Below are 19,912 nucleotides of genomic sequence, written 5' to 3' on the forward strand. Positions count from 1 at the left end.
AACCCCATCCCTGCCACCCCAAACTCACCTGCTGCCCCAAATCTGCTTTTTCCCACCCTAAACCCACCCCTCTGCCACCCCAAACCCGCTCTTGGCCACCCCATTTCCCCTCTCTGCCGCCCCAAACCCCTTCCCACCACCTCAACCCCTCCTCTGCCACCCGAAAATTGTTCTTGGCCACCCCAAACCCACCTTCTTGGCTACCCCAGACCTGCTCTTGGCCACCCTAAATCCACCCTTTGCTACCCCAAACACCCCCTTGCCACCCCAAACCTCATTTTTCCCACCCCAAAACTGCTCTTGGCCACCCCAAACCCACTTTAAACCACCCCAAATCTGTTCTTGGCCACCTCAACCCCATTCTTGGCCACCCCAAAGCCCTCCCATCCCATGGTCAGGCTGAGGATGGAGCAGGGAGGAAGGAGAAGGGAGGGACAACATCCAAGGAAATCAGCTGGGATCAGCTGGAAAAGGAATGAAGGAGTTCTGCTCGTGGGAATTCCAATTCCTGCTTCTCATCCACGTTTTCCACGTCCTTTCCCGCAGCTGGGATGGTCCTGGATGGATCAGGGAATTTGGCTGGGGATAAAGGAGTTTATCCAGGAAAAAAAAAAAAATCCCAAAATCGTGGAAAAAGCAACAACTCCGGGGCGGCTCTGCCCCGAGCTGCAAATCCCGGGAAGCTGCCGGGAAAATCCCAATTTTCCATCACACGAGCGTGGAGTCCTTGCCCGTGGGCTTGCGGGACATCACATTCCTCATCTCCTGCGTGATGACATTCCAAGGTTTTCCCTGCCCCTGGAGCAGCCCCGACTCCACCGACAGCGTCCGGTGCGTGCGCGACAAGTCGCGACATTCCTGCTGGAATTCCTGCTGGAATTCCTTACCGGGGCTGCCCGCCGAGCTCAGGTTGCTGCTGGAGGCCGAGCCCAGCTGGGATTTGCGCTCCAGGAAAGGTGGGAAGGAGAATTCCCGGTGGATTTCAGGGCGGGGCCGGGGAGGAGCCGCGTTCTTGTTGTTGAGGTCGCTGCCGGAGCTGTCCCCGTGCGGGGCTGAGTCGTTCTCGTACAGGGCTTGGGAAGGCTCCGAGCGGCTCCGCTGGGAAATTTGGGAAGCGCGGAGCAGGGCGTGGAGCACGGTGATGAGCAGGACGAGGATTCCAGAGGCCAGGATGCAGGCGCTGGCGATGGCGGCCTCCGGCTCGAACAGCAGCAGCATGAAAAGGGCCAGAGCTGGGAGAGGGGGCAGAGCACAGGGACGGCCTCAGGAGCCGGGACTAAAAACGGATGGATTTGTAAATCCATGGAATTGCTGAGGTTGGAAAAGAGCTCCGAGTCCAAGGTGTGGCCGATCCCCACCTGGTCGCCCACGCCACGTTCCTTGGACGCCTCCAGGGGTGGGGATTCCTCCCTGGGCAGTTCCAAGGCCTTTCCAGGAGGAAATTCCCGCTGATGGGAACAGCTTGGGGCCGTTCCCTCCTGTCCTGGTGTCCCCTGGGATCCCCTCCCCGGCTGTGCCCTCCTGGCAGGGACTGGTGGAGATTGGGAATGTCCCCCCTGATCCCGCTTTGCTCCAGGCTGAGCCCCTTCCCAGCTCCCTCGGGAATTCTCCAGCCCCTTCCCAGCTCCCTCGGGAATTCTCCAGCTCCATTCCCATCTCTGGACCCCCTCCAGCCCCTACAAAATTCCAGCTTTGGGCCCCTGGAATGGGAAGTTCACGATGTGGGAACGAGCTGGCAAAGCCCCACCAGGTGATGGGGCAGAAACCAGTCCGGGGCTGGACTGGGAGTACTGGGAATACTGGTGGGACACTTGCCTGTGAGGTAGAGGCAGACCCCGCAGCAGAAGAGGCCGATGGCCGCGTGCCGGACACTGCAGCTGTCCAGGAGGAAACAGTCTGCCCTGGAAAAGAGGGAAAACGAGGAAAACAGAGCCTCTGGGCAGGCTCCTCGCAGGGAAAACAGCTCTGGGAAGGATCCTGGTCCTGCTCCGAGCCCAGGGAAAAACGCTGGAGCTGAGGAACTCAAAACTGAGAAGAGTTCAGGGCCAAGTCACCCCCCAAGTCCTGAGTTTGGGGTTCCCCAGGCTCTTCTTCTTACAGAAAATTGGGAAATCGCTTGAAAATTCCCATTTTTCCCGCCTGCCCGTGCTTCCAAGGCCGAGTGGGGATGGGTTGAGGAGAGACAAAACTTTTGCAGGTGATTTGCTCGAGTTCAGCAAAGCCTGGGGGACAAAAAAGGGACAAAGCCGGGCCGGGTTCTCTCCTCACCCTCGGGGTTGGATTTCTGTGCCCAGCTCCGGTTTCAGCCCTTTTGTCTGGGCGGGACTCGGTGCTTGAGCTGCGCTTAAAACTCGTGAGAAGATCTCAGCCTTCCCAGCAGAGCCTTTGTCTCACCCCAGCCCCAATCCCTGCTCCCGCTGCCGGCGCTTCTCGGGCACCTCCAGAGCCAAAAGGAGCTGGAAAATTCCGTCCTCGCTGCGTTTGGAGTGAGCAGAGGGTTCTGTGCTTGTCGGGAGAGCGGGATGGGGGGTTTGGGCAGGCGGTGCCAGGGAAACCCGAGATGCTGGCGGGAGCTGGGATACCCCAAACAGCTCCATAAAAACCAGATCCCGCTTGGCCACCTCCAAAAATCCCGGGGAATTGTCCCTTAAAAACCCGATCCTGCTTGGCCACGTCCAAAAATCCCAGGGAATTGTCCCTTAAAAACCCGATCCTGCTTGGCCACGTCCAAAAATCCCGGGGAATTGTCCCTTAAAAACCCGATCCTGCTTGGCCACCTCCAAAAATCCCAGGGAATTGTCCCTTAAAAACCCGATCCTGCTTGGCCACGTCCAAAAATCCCAGGGAATTGTCCCTTAAAAACCCGATCCTGCTTGGCCACGTCCAAAAATCCCAGGGAATTGTCCCTTAAAAACCCGATCCTGCTTGGCCACGTCCAAAAATCCCAGGGAATTGTCCCTTAAAAACCCGATCCTGCTTGGCCACGTCCAAAAAATCCCAGGGAATTGTCCCTTAAAAACCCGATCCTGCTTGGCCACGTCCAAAAATCCCAGGGAATTGTCCCTTAAAAACCCGATCCTGCTTGGCCACGTCCAAAAATCCCAGGGAATTGTCCCTTAAAAACCCGATCCTGCTTGGCCACCTCCAAAAATCCCGGGGAATTGTCCCTTAAAAACCCGATCCTGCTTGGCCACGTCCAAAAATCCCGGGGAATTGTCCCTTAAAAACCCGATCCTGCTTGGCCACGTCCAAAAATCCCAGGGAATTGTCCCTTAAAAAACCCGATCCTGCTTGGCCACCTCCAAAAATCCCGGGGAATTGTCCCTTAAAAACCCGATCCTGCTTGGCCACGTCCAAAAATCCCAGGGAATTGTCCCTTAAAAACCCGATCCTGCTTGGCCACGTCCAAAAATCCCAGGGAATTGTCCCTTAAAAACCCGATCCTGCTTGGCCACCTCCAAAAATCCCGGGGAATTGTCCCTTAAAAACCCGATCCTGCTTGGCCACGTCCAAAAATCCCAGGGAATTGTCCCTTAAAAACCCGATCCTGCTTGGCCACCTCCAAAAATCCCGGGGAATTGTCCCTTAAAAAACCCGATCCTGCTTGGCCACCTCCAAAAATCCCGGGGAATTGTCCCTTAAAAACCCGATCCTGCTTGGCCACCTCCAAAAATCCCGGGGAATTGTCCCTTAAAAACCCGATCCTGCTTGGCCACGTCCAAAAATCCCAGGGAATTGTCCCTTAAAAACCCGATCCCTGCTGGCCACGTCCAAAAATCCCAGGGAATTGTTTGGAAAGGATGAAAGGGAGCGCAACCGTCCTGTGGGACCCCTCGTGTCGCTCCACGGAGCATCCGAGGGGAGAATCCCACATCCAAGGAGGGAATTCCGATCCAAGGGGTGAATCCCACATCCAGAGGACGAATTCCACACCCAGGGAGGTGAATCCCGCATCCGAGGAGAGAATTCCAGAGCCAAGGAGGGAATTCCACATCCGAGGATGCTCTGCCCGGGTCCCCTCCGCTGTCCCCGTGTCCCGCCGGGAGCCGCTGGATCCGCTCCCAGCTCCAAGAGGGAAGAGCGGCCGCTTTCTTCCCTAATTACCTGAGCCGGGAGGGATTAGCGGGAGCGTTGGGATTTGTTTGGAGCGGGGAGCGCGGCCTGAGCTAATTCGGGGTGACAGCGCCAACGTGGGAAAGGTCCCCGCGACGTGAGCGGCTCCCTTAATGCCGCCACGGCACGGGGACATCGCCAGCACCTCCTGGCCGTGGCCCCGTGGCCCAAAAATCCCGCTTTTCCTCCCAAATGTGAGCGGAACTCTCAAGTCGCACCTGGGGAAACTGGGGCACGGATTGAGGGATCTGCTGGCGAATCCCAGGGAAAGGAATTCCCGAAGCCTCGTGTCACCCGCACACAGAAATCCGCCTTAAATTCAGATTTTTTTTTTTTTGGGGGGGGGGGGGGAAGAGCCTTCCCTGCGGCGATGGGAATTCCTTGGGAATGTCGCTCCCTTGGAGCAGGGGCTGGCACGTCCCTTGTCCCCACCTGTGACCTCGCATCCCGCTGCTCCCCTTTGGCCCCCGGAATTCCCAAAATTCGGACCTCACAGCTCCCAAACGGAGCCCGAATCCAAGCCGGGATCCCAGGAAAATCCACGACTCGGGGGGGAGTTTTTTGTCGTTAATTTCCCAGCGGAAAATCGGCTCCCACAAAAAGCCGAGTTCGTTGTGGGAGTTTTTGTGTTTTGGAGAAATATTTTTGCTCTCCTCCGTTAATGAAGCGTTGGAAGAGGCTGAGGAGGCGCTGCTGGAATTTCTCCAGCCCAGGGACTGATTGGATTCTCTAATTAGGGACAAAAAGCTGTTGCAACATCGTCATTCCCTTGAAATGAGTTTTGACTGAAGTCAAAACGGTCCCAAAAATTGCGTGAGCCACGCTGAGGGTCCTCCACAATATCCAGTTGTCCCCAAAAATACTTTAAAATCTGGTTATTCACGAGCTGGTTTTAATTTTAACCCAGGAGCTGGGCGAGGAGCCCCTAGCCCATTCCAGATCCATGAAAAAAAGAGAGGAATTATTTCGGGAATAACAGTGCAGGTGTAAAAGTGCCGGTAATGATTAAATCAACACGTGGCCGTGATTAATGAGCCCAGCCCTGGGGTCATTTTGGTGCTGTGCTGGTGGCCCCGGCGGTCACCGCAGCAGTGACCTCAGCGACAACATTTTGGGGGGGTCCTGGGCCGTCCCTGGGGGCTGGGGTGACGCCAGGAGCTCTTGTAACCCCCCCAAAACGCGGTGGGAATCTGAAATCCGGGAAATGAAATCACCTGGATTGTGCAGCCCGGTCTAAACTCGCTGCTCCCAGTCCGTGCAGCCGCTAAGCTCAGCCCAAATTAAAGGGCACAATTCCAGCCTTGGGGTTCATGGAAAGCACCACGGAGGGGAATTTAGGGAATTTCCCACCGTTTGCTCCCCACAACCCCTCTTTTTTGGGGGGCCCGGCAAATCCTCACGCGGATTTTGGGGCGCAGGAGGGGTTGGCAGCTCCCCATGCCCAGGGGACCCTGTCCCGGTGTCCTGTGACAATCCCGCTGCCACCCCGCACCCCTCATTCCCCGATCCCTCCGCATCCTCCAGCCCCTTCCCTCCTGTCCATCCCCCGGACCCCTCCGAGCATCCCCGCCTCTCCCGAGCCCCCCCGGCCCCTCCAGCCCCGGTTGCCCCGGTCGCCCCGCGGCTCTCACCGGTCGGGCCCGGGCTGCCCCCGGCACAGCTCGGTGCTGAAGTAGCCGTGGAGGAGGCAGAGCAGGAGGCAGCTCACGTTGAGCACCAGGCAGAGCGCGGCCAGCACGGCCGACACCGGCAGCACAGCGGCGGCCACCGGCTCCGGGAGCGCCCCGCGGCCGCCACCGGCACCGGCACCTCCGGCGGGACTGGCGCGGCCCGACGGCAGCTGGAAGATGAGGCTGGAGGAGAGCAGGGCCATGGCAGCGGACAAGGTGCCGAAGAGCAGCAGCACCGTCAGGGCTCGCCGCGGGTACGCGGAGGGCATGGCGGGACCGGCACCGGGAGCCGGGGAGAACCGGGGAGAACCGGGGGGAACCGGGCACCGCGGGGGTGCCGAAGGTGCGTGCGCTCCCCGACTCCTCGGTGCTGCCGCTGCGGGAACTCGGACGTGGAATGGGAACCGGGAACTGGCACCGGGAAGCGGCACCGGGCCGGGAGCGCCTCCGTTCGCCGGTGTCCGCCTGCGTTCCCGCGCTGCTGCCCGCCGGGATGGGCCGGTCCTGCCTCCGGGCCGGGACCTCCCCGGTCCCCCGGGCCGGCTCCGCCCCGTGCCCGCCCCCGGTGGGGCCCCGGGAGCCTCCTCGGGGCGGTGGGAGGGGGTGGGGACCGAGGAGGACGGGCGGGCAGAGGGACAGACGGACACTGGGCCGCTCTCCCCGCTCTCCCCATTCCCAGCCCTGCTTTTCCTGCTGCTGGGAAAACCCCGGGATTGACCTCCCCGATGTAAGCCCAGGCTGGTGGGAAGAGGCCGCCGCGATTCCCTAATCCCGAATCCCCAGGGACAGGCGCCTTTGGCCTCCACCTGCGCCGGGATTGTCCCCTCCAACCCCGGAGGGAGCGCCCGGAACGTTCCCAGTCCGGCCAGGCTGAGAAAGGACCCTCGACCAGGCCCTTGGGACCCCCACGAGTTTCCCATGTCTTATAAATATCCTGGGAAGCGGAATCGCCTTTTCCTCTGGGGTCTGCCCCGCCAGCGGCTTCCCCTGGGAATCGTGGAGGTTTCAAGCAGCATTAACTCCGGAAAATTCACCCCACAGCTCACCTGTCACCTCGGGAAAGAGCAAGGGAGCAGCCCCTGGCACGGGAATTCCCCCTGGGGACGGCACAAGGGGACACTGGGGTCTGGCCTTTCCGTGCCCGCCCTGGGCACCGCGCCAGCAGTGCCAGGACAGCGGGTGCCACGCAGCCTCCTCCATGCTGGGGCCGTGCCCAGGCCTGGCTGTGGGATCCGGATGGGACTGACCTTTCCGTCTGCTGGAGGAGCAGTGCCCTTTCTGTCCCTTTCTGTCCCTTCCCGTCCTCTCCTGTCCCTTCCCGGCCCGGCCCGCGTGGGTGGTTCCCGCTGGCACCCTCGGCTCCGGCCGGAGCCGCGCGGGACACGGGGCTATTTTGAAATCTTGGCGTGTTGGCCTTGGCAGCAGCAGGAGTTTGGCTCCAGGCTCGTTTCCAGCATTTTTGGCTGCGGAGGGGGAAGGGGGGGGATGGCAGTCACTGGCACTTGGCCCAAAGTCCCCAAACCAGCTCCCGGTGACGGCATCTCCGTCCCTTTCCCGTGTCCTGGAAAGTGACGGGGCTCAGCCGTGTCCTCCACCGCTGTCACTTGGGGTGCAGCTCTCATCCCAGGGCATCCAGCACCTCAGGCTCCCCAAATTCCCAGGATTTTGGGGCAGCAAGAGCCTCAAGAGGGAGCTCAAAGCTTTCAAGCTGCCACCCCGGAGCTGGGAAGAAGCAGCCGGGCACAGCCCAGCCTGGGCACCCCCTGACCCGGGGGGACCGGGGGGTCCCTGTGCCCCAAAATGGCTTTGCCTGGCAGGGCTGGGAGTGGCTGTGAGCGGGGCCGAGCCCTGGGAAGTCCGAGGTGAAGGAAGGACGGGGCAGGGCAGGGATGTCCCACAGCCCTGGGCAAGGAGCCACCCCGTGTGTCCCCAAACTCTGTCCTAGGGCAGGCTGGGACACCTGGATGTGTCACCTCAGGCTCTGCCGGGACGTGGCTCTACCGAAGCCCTGGCGCTTCTGCTCTCCCTCCCACCCCCTCTTCAGGATCAATTAAGATTACGAGCGCGGCTAATTAACACTCTGCTAATAGCACTCTATAAATCATGAGCTTTAAAAGCAGCTCTAAGGAAGACGTTGCGTCCTTAACGCCAGCGCGGCCTGAAAGCCTCATCCAGAAATTCCTCATTTTCCCAGTCCCTTTTCCCAATCTTCCTGGGACTGGGAGCAGGACTGGACCCCCCGGGATGGCCAGGGTGCAAAGATGTCCCTGCTGTGGGGCTGAGTGGGCCCTGATTTCCCTGATATCCCGTTTTTCCCACCTGCTGCCCGCCAGCTGGAGTGGGAACTTGGGAATTGGGTCCCAAGTTGGGAATTGCTGCCCTAAACACGGGGGTTCCCTTTGGGATCCCGGGGAGCCCTGCAGCTTCCCGAGGCGCTGGAGGGGTCAGGATCCCCCCCATGGCACCCACCCGGTGTCCTGGTCATCCCTGTGGCTCCACCACGGCTTTGTCCCCGTCAGGGCAGAGGACACGAGGGGGGGTGTGGGTTGGGCAGTGCCTGCCCTGGGCTGATTTTGGGATCAGGTTTGGGATCAGAGCCCAACTTCTCAGCCTGGCTCCTCTGCACCTTCCAGCCGGGAACGCCGACTTCCAGCTCCGCTATTCCCTCCCCCCAGCCCCAGGCTCTGTCACCAGCAGCATCTGCCCCCTTTTGCCCTACAAAGTAATTTTGGGGCGTCTTCACAGCCTTTGAGCCACGGGACGCAGAGCCAGCGACATCCTCTGCTCCCTGCTCCTCGTCCTCAGGTTCCTGTCACCTTCCCGGGGCTGGCATTGGGGACAGGGACAGGGACTCACAGCACCGAATGTGCCGGGTGCTGCCAGGGCCGGGAGGGTGACACGGAGGTGTTGGGGTTTGTCCCCAGGGCTGTCCCACAGCCTCCCTGCGGCGTGGCTCGGTGGTGACACGGGGACAGGCTGCGACAGGAGGAGGGGGTGCCCCACTCCCCCCCACCCCCCAGGGCAGTCACTGCCTTTATAAAAATATAAAAAAGAAATGAAAAGAAGGAGGGTTTTGGAGCTGAGGAGGTTTCTTTCACCGTGGTTTTGTTGAGCCCTCGGTGATATTGGGGACCAGGGGAGTGACACCCCCAAACCCTGTGGCTGATGGGGCTGGCGGTGCTGGGGAGTCCCCTGAAACCACAATGGGGGACCCTGGGGATATGCCATGAGCCAAACCCAGAGCCTGCTCCTGAAACTGCGCCCCAAAACCTCCATCCCAGCCCGGCCTGAACCCCGCAGTGAGGGCACAACGTCCCCTGGGACCCCCCAAACTTCACCCCGCCCCAGTGCCCCAAATTCCCACAAACCCACCATGTCCTCCCCTTCCAAATCCCCTATCCCAGCCCCCCAATCTCCCCAGCCTCACCCCTATTCCAGATCCCCACATTCCCACAAACTCATCCACGTCCTCCCCTTCTAAATCCCCCACCCCAATTTCCCCGGGCCCCCCAGCCTCACCCCCATTCCAGCCTCCCACATTCCCACAAACTCATCCACGCCCTTCCCTGCCAAATCCCATCCACCCCCCAGACCCCCCCAGCGTCACCCCCATCCCAATTCCCCCCATATTCCCCCGGAATCCCCCCAATCCCACCCCCCAAAATTCCCCAGGCTCCCCCTCTCCGCAGCCCCCCGATCTCCCTGACCACGCCCCCTTCGCCTTCGCCCCGCCCCTCTCCCCGCCGGGGGCGTGTCTATGCAAACCAATCCTCACCGTTAGCCAATGGCAGGACAGCCCGGCTGCTCTATGCAAATCTTCCGGCGGGGTGGGCGGGGTTATGCAAATATCACCGGCGCTGCTCGGGCAGGCGGCGGCCGCGCGCGCTCCGGGGACACGAACGGGACCGACCCCGGGACCGGGATCGACACCGGGATCAGCACCGGGATCAGCACCGGGATCAGCACCGGGGCCGCCCCGGCTCCGCTGCAGCGCCGGGCACCCGCGGCCGAGCGGGCGCGGAGCTGCCGAGGAGGAAGCGCCGCTGTCCAGGTGCGTGTCCCGCGGCGGGCACGGGGGGTCCCGGGCGCCCCGCGACGCGGCCGCGCTCCGGCGTGACCGGGGCCGAGCAGGGGGGATGACAATGGCACATGACAGCACCGCTCCCCGTTCTACTCCGACCGGGCTCCCTCCGCATGCCGGCGGCCGCGCCGTCGGGGCGCACGGGCAGGGGGAGCGGGGCCGGCCCGGGGAGGGGCCGGTGCGGCCGGGCCGGCGCCCGGCGGGCTGGTCTGGGCACGGCGGAGCCCCGGCCCCCGCCCCGCCGTCTCGGGATGGCGGGCTATAAAAAGCCTGTGGTTTGCGCCGCGCTCGGGGCGGTTATTTTTACTCGTGTCTGCGCAGGGAGGAACGCCCGGGTTTAACCCAAAAGTGCAGCCTGGGTGGCAGCCGCCCTGCCCCGGCCCCGCCGCCACCTCCCCGCCACCCCTGGGCCCACCGGGGCCTTTGGGGGTTGGGGCTGAGCTCACGGCGCGGGGGGAAACTGAGGCACGGCACGGCCGGGCTGTTGGCTGGACGTGGTTGTAGTGACAGCGGTGACACCGCGCCCGGGCAGCCCCGATGGCGCTGGCACTTTGCTGGGGTGTCACGGCGGCCTGGCTGTTCCTGGCATGTGCTGGTGGCAGCCCGGTTCCTTCCCACTCCCAGGTGGGGATGGGACACGGCCACGGCTCCAGACAGCGGCATCTCCAGGATGGTGGCACCTCCAGGGTGGTGGCACCTCCAGGATGGTGGCACCTCCAGGGTGGTGGCACCTCCAGGGTGTCCCAGTCCACCTGGGTCCCCCCGTCACCTATGGAGAGCGAGGTGGATCCTCTGCCAGATCCTGCTGCCCACCACAACCCGTTCCCAGCGTGTCCCTGTCCCTGTCCCCATCCTCAGGGTTTTTCTTCTTCTGATGAGAGAAACTCTCCCAGCGCTGCCGGCTCTTGGGTTTCACAGGGAATGAATTAACCTGGAAGCTCGGGATGAGCGGAAAGCAGGGATGGGACCATGGGCTGTGCCCCCAGGCGACCTCACCTCTACGGGCATCCCTCGGGGCATCGGGCACCGGTTGGGAAAGGGACCGTGGGTGACCCATCCGGACATCCCGATCCTGGCCCTTTTCCATGTCCCCGTCTTCCAGCTGGTCACGTCAGGGTGACGCGTGGGGAGATCTGGGGGTCAGGAAGGAGGGGGGATTCGGGAGAGGGGTGCAGGTCTCAGGTTTCTTTTAGGGTGTGAAATGTTCCCGGTCACCTCCATGCCCAGAGCACTGATGATATCTGGGGAAAAAAAGCGGGTTTGGGAAACTTTGGGAAACTTTGGTGCAAGGGGCCAGGGATCCTGCTGGGTCATCCCAGCAGTGAGAGGGATGGAAATCCTGGCACGCTGCTGTGGGGAGACCCAGAAGGATTTGGGGGGGAATTGGTGCATTTGAGACCCTCCAATTTCCCTCGTCTTCCCGAGAATCCCAGCAGGATTGTCAGGAGCAAACCAGGCCCGTGAGCCAGGCAGCCCTAAAGCCACGGGGCCAGGCTGAGATCAGCCCTGAGTGCACCCAGCAAAGCCTCCAGCACCAACCGAGCGTCGCTTCCCAAATTAATTCCCAACTGTGGCGTGGGGCAGCCCAATCCCATGGGAATTGGGCGTTCCTTCCCATGGACGTGGCATCCACCGAGCCACAAACGCTCTCTGGGCATGGAGGGGGGGTCCCCGTGTCCGTTCATCCTCCCGAGGGCCACGAGCCACCTCGTTTTTGGGGGCCCTTTCAATCCTTCCTCCTTCCACACACTCATTTTGGAACCGAAAAGCCTCCACCCATCGGCACCGGGCCGTGGCAGCGCCTGGGACTTTCGCTCTGTGTCACCCCCGAGCGAGGTGACAGTGGGGTTGGAGGGTGGCAGTGTCACCCCGAGCCTGGATGTGGCTCTGGATTGTCCCAGGGCACGGATAAATTAATTATAATCCCCCTTAGGGGCTTTGGGGTGGCTGGGTGATGTTTGGGAGGTGGGAGACAGGGCTTTTTGGAGGTCGTGGTGGTCCCAAAAATCCCTCAGCATCCCATCCCCACCTTTCCCCTACTTCCCAGCTGGCTCCTCCTGCCTTCCCAGTCCCCACCCAGCGCTGCCAGCCCCGCGCTGGTTTGTACTGGTCGCTTGTTTAAACAACCTATAAAAAGCAGAAGGGCCCGGCAGAAACTCCACGCTCAACTTTGACTTTTCCCCGTGCCGGGGCTCGGGATGCTGCTCACACCAGCTCAGCCATTCCCTGGGGATCGCCGGGATCCCGGGCCACGCCCGGGGCTGGATGTGTCCCTCTGGTCCCAGCGCTCCGTGTCCATCCCGGTGCGTCGGGCCTTAAATCCCCATTTCAATCCCCGTTTTCCTGCCGGTCCCTGCATCATCCCCGCCCTCCTGTGGGATTTCGCTGCTCGTGGCTCAGATTTTCCCCTCCCTCCCTGTAGGGGATGGGATGGAAACTCTTTCTCCCGCTTTAATCGTTGTTTTCCTCCAACAAAACGCTTTTTGGGAGCTGCCAAATGCGGGTCCTCGATAACCACTCCCCTCCTGCTCCTGCCCAATCACCCCCAGCTCTCAGATTCGCAACAACCCCCCCAGAATTTGGTGAAAACAGCTTTTCCCCCTCACTTTCTGTGTCCCGTGGGAGGATAAATCGCTGGGGAGCTCAGGGACCCAAACCTGGGGGTGTTTTAGGGGAGCGCTCGGACCCTGGAGCAGCTTTTCCCACAATACCCCACCTGCTTGGATTTTAGGATGAATCCGGTGGATTTAACGCTTCTGGGATCATCCAGGGCTGTAAAGGTGTTGAAGGCAGTGCTGGGAGGCCCCGTCGTGGTGCCGGGAATCCCGCACGGGCTCACGGAAAACCACGCGGCTCTCCAGGGATCCGTTTGGTGTCCCCAGTCAGGAGCTGGAGAAGGGAATCTGCATCCCCCTGGCGCCGTGCAAATGCCCCCTAAAGGCGCAGAGGATCCGGGGGGTTCATTATAAACCCGATCCCAGCCCGGGGCTCGCCGGGAGACCGCGCTGGATCCCAGCGGGAATGGTTGGGATGAGGTGGGAGCGATTCCGATCCCGGTGCGTGCGAGCCCGGGCTAAAGATAAGCACCCGTGGGAGGCAGCGGAGCCGGACGGGTGCCAGGAGCGCCGGAGCCTCTCCCGGACAGGGGACAGGGGGGAATCTCCTGTCTGGAAGGTTTGGAGAGCTCCAGAGCGTCGGGATTTCTTGGAATGCCGGTGCTCTGGGGATATTTAGCGCGTCCCCGTGGCGGGGACAAGGCCAGGAGGGGCTCTGGGGTCCCTCCAGGGCTTCTCCCCTCCCATGAGCCCTCCCTGGAATCAGGTTCCATCCTGCCCTGGAGGTGCCACCTGGCTGGAGGTGACGATGCCGGGCGGAGCCGCCCCGTTGTGCCCTCGCTCACCTTATCCCGATGAAAATCCCGATGGGAAAATCCCCGCTCCCCTCCCAGCCCTTCACACCTGCCCGGGGGGTTCCGGGGACGCGCTGAGGTGGCCGAGGTGACACCGAGCGCCGCGTTCCCGGGGACATCTCACCCGGCCGTGCCCCCGGGGCTCCCGGGACGGGCAGAGCCGTGAGGAGCAGCCGCTGATGGAACGGCCCCGGCGGCTGCGCGAGGCCTCGGCCGCTTCTCCCGGTGCCGAGAGTCCCGACCCAGAGGGTCCCTGGATGCCCTGGATCGATGGGGCTGTGGCTCTGCTTCCTCTGGACTCCCTCCCACACCTTCCAGGATCCTCTCAGCATCACCCTGTGGGTGTTTGCGCCTTCCAGGACCTTCTCAGCGTCATTCCGTGGGTGCTGGAACCTTCCAGGACCCGCTCAGCATTGCCCTGCGGGGCACTGAGCATCCAAGGAGCTGAGGTGGATTGTGCCCAGGCAAATCCTTGGAATTATTTCATGTCCCTGCTGCAGGTGGAGGTTTCCTCCATCCATGGATCCATCCATGGATCCATCCATCCATCCCTCCATGGATCCATCCATCCCTCCATGCAGCCATCTCTCCATCCCTCCATCCATTCCCAACACTCTGGAGCCTCAAAAATTCCTGCCGGGATGAGGCTGTGCCAGGACACAGGGGGGTCACAGCCGGGCGAGCACCCCCGGCCCCAAACGGGTCCAAACCCAAGGATCAGCCCCAAATTGCCACCCCCACATGAAACACTGTGGAGTGGGGACCCTCTGGATGTCCTCAAGGAACGCCGCAGGTGTCGGAGCCGGGAGGAGCGAGGAAAACACCCCAGGGATGGTTGGGAATGGGAAAACCTCCGCCTTTCCACCAGGGAATTCTCGGCCCTTTCCGGCGGGGCCAGGGTGGTCTGGGCACCCCCCTGGACCTCGGGAGGGGGGCACGGGGGGGGTCGTGCGTGGGCCCGGGGACGCAGGGTGGCAGCGGGGCCGTGGGAACGGCAGCGCAATTTCCTTCCATAAATTAAAATTAGTTTTGATCAGCTAAAAATAGCGGCCGAGCACGATGGTAAAATGGCAACGTGCTCGAGAGGGGGAAGCGGGACGCCGGGGGCATCGGGGAACCGGAGGGTCCCCAACTGCACCCCTGGCATCCAGCCTGGCACTGGGAGGAAGGGGGGGGGCTGCTGGCCCAACTGGGGGGTCCCGAAATCGTCCCCGACACGGAGCTGCCGCCCCGCTGCCTTCCCAGCTCCGCTCTCGCCCCGGGCTTGGGGTTTGGGGACAGCAGGGACAGAGCCACCCCCAAACCGGGATGGGCGCGAGGGTCCCGTTGGGAGCCACCCGCGGTTCCGTTGGTGGCACCGGGGTGTCCCGGAGGGATTTTGGGGTGGCTCTTGCTGGGTGGGGGTGGCAGAGGAGCAAGAATTGGGGGGGTGTGACAGCAGCGGGGTGTCCCAACGCTGTGACAGGCTCGGAGGGTGCTGGCACCCCACAGCCAGGGTGGCACGGGGGGTCGCCAGCCCCGTATCCCTGCCCAGGGCTGGCTCACGTGGCCGCAGGAGTGGGTGGGTGGTTTCACTTTGCTGTCTCCTCGTGCAGCCACTTCCTGGCCTGCGAGCGGTGGAGGTCAAATTTAGTCTGGTGGAGGTTGAAAAAAAAAAAAAAAAAAAAAGATTAAAAAAAAAAAAACCCAAATTTGAACCTAAAGCCAACCCTTTTGTTCGAGGGACCCTCCCCGCCGCCAGCCCGGCCCCCTTTTAAACGCCCTCCGCATCCCACGGAGCCGCCGTGAGCAGCTTCAGGAGCAGCCTCGGAGCGGCCCCTTGGGTTTGGGATGAAAACTCTGATCCCAAACTCCCGCTGAAGGATTTGGGATCACGGCACCGCCGCTTCCCAGCCAACACCCAAAGGTGCTTGGGGCTGCCGTGGGGGTGATGGATTTGGGCTGCTGGGCAGGGCCAAGGGGATTTTTTCCCCTCTAACCCAGCAGAATTTCCCATTTTTCCCCCATTTTCCGCTTGGCCACCATCTTTGCGGAAGAAGAAATGACCGAACTTCCTCTGAAAACTGATTTTTTTTGGGGCAGCCAAACTTATTTTTGGCGGCGCTGGGGACAGCCCCGAGGGCTGTGGGGCTCAGGGGTTTCTCGCTCTCTTCCAGCCCCAAACCCAGCAGAGGAGGCAAAAATGGGCCGGAAAAAAATCCAGATCAGCCGGATTTTGGATCAGCGGAACCGGCAGGTAGGAGCCACTCAGAGCCAAGGTGGGGCTGAGGTGGGGACCGGGGTGATGGGAGGCAAAGCCGCCCTGCTGCCGCCACCACCCCGTTGGGAGCGTTTTTAGGAGAATCCGGGCTGTTTTATGGGGCAGGTGACCTTCACCAAGCGGAAATTCGGGCTGATGAAGAAGGCGTACGAGCTGAGCGTGCTGTGCGACTGCGAGATCGCCCTGATCATCTTCAACAGCACCAACCGCCTCTTCCAGTACGCCAGCACCGACATGGACAAGGTGCTGCTCAAGTACACCGAGTACAGCGAGCCCCACGAGAGCCGCACCAACTCCGACATCCTCGAGGTAGCGGCCGGGGGCGGCCCCCGGGGCCCCGGGGTGGCCACAGGGACCCGCTCATTGTGGCCTCCCCGCAGACGCTGAAGCGCAAAGGGCTGGGGCTGGAGAGCCACGAGCTGGAGCTGGAGGAGGGCCCGGAGCCGCCCGGGGACAGGGGGAGAAGGCTCGGGGATGGAGTGGATCTGGCGCTGGCACGGCCCAGGTTTTATGTGAGTCGCTGGTGGGGGTGAGGGTCTCCGAGGGTCCTGTCCCATCCCTGGCTTTGATTTCTGCTTTGTTCTGAAGGGTCCCGAGGGTCCCCAAGGGTCCTTGTCCCCTCCCTTGACATCTCATTTGCCCTGCAAGGTCCTCAGGGTCCCTGTCCCCATTTCCTCCCTGTCCTTGATCTCTGATTTGCCCTGCAAGGTCTTGAGGGTCCCTGAGGGTCCCGTCCCATCCCTGCCCTTGGTTTCTGGTTTGTCCTGCAGGGTCCCCAGAGTCCCCAGCCCCTCCTTGAGCTCTGGTTTGTCCTGAAGGGTCCTGAGGGTCCCTGTCCACTCCTTGTCCTTGATTTCTGGTTTGTCCTGCAGAGCCCCAAGTGTCCCCAGGGGTTCCTATCCCCTCCCTGTCCCTGACCTCTGCTTTGCTCTGCAGAACCCCAGGGGTCCCCAGGAGTCCCCAGGAGTCCCCAAGGGTCCCTGTCCCTTCCCTGTCCCTGACTTCTGCTCCACTCTGCAGGTCCCCATTCCCTCCCTCGACCTTTGCCTCTCTCTGCAGTGCCCCGAGGGTCCCCAAAGGTCCCGTGGGTCCCTGTCCCTGACCCCTGTGTGTCCCCGCAGAGCCCGGTGCCACTGCCTGAGGCAGCCTATGGCAGCTCCCCTCCGGCCACCGACACCTCCCTGGGCAGCGCCAGCAGCTCCCCGCAGGGCCAGGGCCGCTCTCCTGCCTTCAAACCGGCTGCCTCGAAGCCACCGGGACGGTCCCCAGGGCCACTGCCCCCAGGTAGGCTCGGGGCCATCAGCCAGGCACACTGTGAGGGGGTGGGTGCAGGGGAGAAGGGCCCTGCCATGGGTGTCCTGTCCCCACCGTGGGCACCCCATCATGACCCTGGACACCCCGACCCTGCCGTGGACACCCCATTCCCAACACGGAAATTCCATCCCTGCCGTGGACACCCCAACACCACCCTGGACACCCCATTCCTGCCATGGACACCCCGTTCCCACCATGGACACCCCATTCCCAACACGGGCACCCCATACCCAACACGGGCACCCTGCCCCTTCCATGGCCACCCCATCCCCACCATGGCCACCCCCTCCCCACCACGAGCACCCAAACCCCACGGCCCCGTGGGGATTTTCCCAGCCAGGCCCTGCCAGGCCCCGCATGCAAAGCTCCTCTCCCGGGGACTTACCGGGAACGGGGCCGGGGCGGCTGCGTGGGCAGGAGCGGTGCCGCAGCTGTGGAAACACCGGCCCCAACCTCCCTCCAGCTGCTTCCTGTGCCCTGCCAGCAGCCGGCACCCAGCTGTCCCCTCACCCTGTGCCCGCAGGTCCCTCCCGTGTGGCACAGCTCGGCATGGGGGGCTCATCCTGCCCGCTGGGACGGGGCGGTGGCAGGGTGACAGAAAAGCAGCGGCAAACCCCACAAAACCTGGGGCTTGACCCAGGGGGGTGGGAGGTGGCGCAGGATGGGGACAGGCAGCATCCCAAATGCTTGGATGGGGACACGGGCACGCTGGACATTCCCACGGGAGGTTCCGGCCGCTCCATGGGCAGCTGCTGCTCCCCTCAGCAGGGTCCGGCCAGGGGGGTTTGCAGCCTGCTGGATCCAGCCACTGCCTTCGTGTGTCGCCTCTTGTCACAGCCCGTGGCCACAGCCCAGGTGGCCCATGGAGGAAGTGGCTTTGCCGGAGCGCGGCACCGTGCAGGCACACATGGCTGCCCACGGCCCCGGGGCCACTGCGGCCACCGCGGCCACCGCCACGGGGATCCCCCGAGGATCATCCGTGCATCCTCCTGTCCCTCTGTCCCCCAGGTCTCAGCTACCCCCTGTTCCCTGCCGCCAGCCTGAGCCGCGCCTTGGCCACCAAGACGCCACCACCGCTGTTCCTGGGGGCCGAGGGCCGGCGTGGCGAGGCCCAGGGCAGCCTGGCGAGTGGCCGGAGCGGCGGCAGCGCAGTGGTGAGTCAGCTGTCCCCACGGCCACACGGGTGTCCCCTCCCCAAATCCCTCTGCTCCGATCTGCCCCTTCCTCCGGGGCTTTGCTGGGGGGCACAGGGAGTGGTGCGGAGGGGTCGCCCGAGGCTTTGGGGCACAAAACCTATTGGGGTCACCCCATTTCCCGCAGCGGCCGCTGTACCCTGCCCTGCAGACCCTCAGCCCCGTGCTCAGCCCGGGCAGCTCCGGCCTTCCGAGCCACGGCCTCGCCGGCTTCCCCTTCCTCAGCCCGGCCCAAGCAGGTGAGTCGCGGTCGCTCAGCTTTGGGACAGCGCTGTCCCCACATTTGTGACCCTCCCCTGCTCACTGTTGTCCTCCCACCCCGCAGATTTTGGGGCTGGCGAGGTCCCGCCGCCCCCCGGCTTCCTGCAGCCCCCGGCGTGGCAGCACCCGCGGGATATGGCAGCGCTGGGGTAAGGACGGGGGGCACAGGGGGGACAGGGCAGGGATGAGCCCATTCCGCCGCACCCACGGGTGTCACCTCCCAGCCGTGGGCACTGCAGGCACCGAGGGGCAGCCCCCCACCCACCAGGGTGGTCTTGGGGGTCACCCCAAAGCCTCTCCAGAGCTTATTTCCAGCGGGATTCCCCCACGGATCTTGTCCCCATGTCCCCCCCCCCAGTCACACTCCAGGCTCCCAGCAGCCATGCGGGCACCGGCCCAGTGCCCGACTGGGCCAGAACCAGTCCAGGACAGGAATTTGGGGGTGGTCTCAGCCTCTCTAGGTGGGAAAGGGGATACCTGGCAGGGGATACAGGGAGACGCCCTCATCCCCGTCCCCTCTCGCCGCAGGGCCAGCAGCCGGATCGTCCCCGCGGAGGAGCCCGCGCCTGCCCCCGGCGCGTCCCCGCAGCACCAGGCCATCAGCATCAAGTCGGAGCGGGTGTCGCCGGGGCTGGGCTGTCCCCCGTGCACCCCCCAGCCCTCCCTGACCAGCCTGGCGTCCCTCAGCGAAGCCTCCCGAGCCCCCGGAGACCTCCAGCCCCGGGATGACCTCGCCAAGGGCTACCCTCCCTACGCGCTGGGGCCACCGCGGCCACTGCCGGACGAGCAGAGGGTCCCTGTCCCCGCGCGGCGGGGACAGCCCGTGGACGTTTGGCAGAGATAGCGAGGCCGCCGGGGTGCAGGGAGGGGGAAAACCCAGCTTGGGGGAGCAGCCCCCCCGCTTCTTCCCCACCCTCAGACCCTCGGGAAGCCCCCCGTGCCCGTGGCAGTGCGGTGGTGGCGACCAGCGGTGACACCGGGCTCCCTGCAGGGTCACTGTCGCCCAACCCTGGGGCTGCAGCTCCTCGAGACCCCCCCTCCCTGGAGCCCCCAAATGCCACCAAGTCCCCTCCTTTCAGCTCTGCCCGCCACCCCCTGCGAGGCCAGGAGCCCAGCGCCGTCCCGGTGTCCTGTCCGGTGGTGTTGGACACCGGCCATCCCCGTCCTTGCGCCTGTCCCCGCGCCAGCAGCGTGTCCCCGGCGAGCGGGAGTGGCTGGGAAGTGCCACGCGGTGGCAGCAGGACTGAGAGCACCGGCAGCGGCTCCAGCCCTGCAGCCACCGGCCCAATTCCGAGCCCAGGGGGACGCGGGAGGGGCACAGGGCACAGGGGACAGGGGACAGGCGGGGTGGGGGGTGCCGCTCCCCCAGCCAGGGACTCTTTTCTATTTATTATCTTCTCACCAATAAAGAGCTGGGGGTCTCGGGGTGTCTGGTGTGAGCTTCTTGGGGTCAGGCAGCCCAGTTTGGGGTGGCGCCGCATTGACGTCGCCAAAGGGAGAGGTGGCACATGCCCACACGCCCTTGCTCTCAGCGTCGCTGTGCCCCCCGTGTCCCCCAGGCTCAGAGCCACCTCTCAGGGTGGGTGACAGCCGGGTTACCCCCACTCTGGT

The 19,912-nt window shown here is 63.3% G+C and overlaps 2 protein-coding genes and 1 long non-coding RNA gene across 3 annotated transcripts; 1 reads left to right on the forward strand and 2 right to left on the reverse strand.

Moving 5' to 3' along the window:
- Window positions 1-114: 114 nt before the first annotated feature.
- Window positions 115-6,342, reverse strand: TMEM221 (transmembrane protein 221). The gene is made up of 3 exons (XM_032092478.1): window positions 5,745-6,342; window positions 1,816-1,901; window positions 115-1,232 (listed from the first exon to the last, which is right to left on the reverse strand). The coding sequence occupies exons 1-3, from the start codon at window positions 6,050-6,052 to the stop codon at window positions 709-711; spliced, it is 918 nt and encodes a 305-aa protein (XP_031948369.1). The 5' UTR covers window positions 6,053-6,342; the 3' UTR covers window positions 115-708.
- LOC116435900 lies at window positions 1,946-5,640 on the reverse strand. Its single transcript, XR_004236890.1, has 3 exons — window positions 3,769-5,640; window positions 3,300-3,559; window positions 1,946-2,621 (listed from the first exon to the last, which is right to left on the reverse strand). It is a non-coding gene; the product is annotated as an uncharacterized LOC116435900 (long non-coding RNA).
- A 3,222-nt stretch (window positions 6,343-9,564) lies between the features above and the next one.
- On the forward strand, window positions 9,565-19,723 carry MEF2B (myocyte enhancer factor 2B). The gene is made up of 9 exons (XM_032092501.1): window positions 9,565-9,834; window positions 15,430-15,509; window positions 15,639-15,842; window positions 15,914-16,045; window positions 16,655-16,817; window positions 17,856-18,001; window positions 18,168-18,279; window positions 18,366-18,450; window positions 18,830-19,723. Exons 2-9 carry the CDS (start codon window positions 15,456-15,458, stop codon window positions 19,143-19,145), a joined length of 1,212 nt encoding a protein of 403 aa, XP_031948392.1. The 5' UTR covers window positions 9,565-9,834; window positions 15,430-15,455; the 3' UTR covers window positions 19,146-19,723.
- The last annotated feature ends 189 nt before the right edge of the window (window positions 19,724-19,912 follow it).

Source organism: Corvus moneduloides, chromosome 28 (genome assembly GCF_009650955.1).
Source record: "Corvus moneduloides isolate bCorMon1 chromosome 28, bCorMon1.pri, whole genome shotgun sequence".
NCBI lineage: Eukaryota > Metazoa > Chordata > Aves > Passeriformes > Corvidae > Corvus > Corvus moneduloides.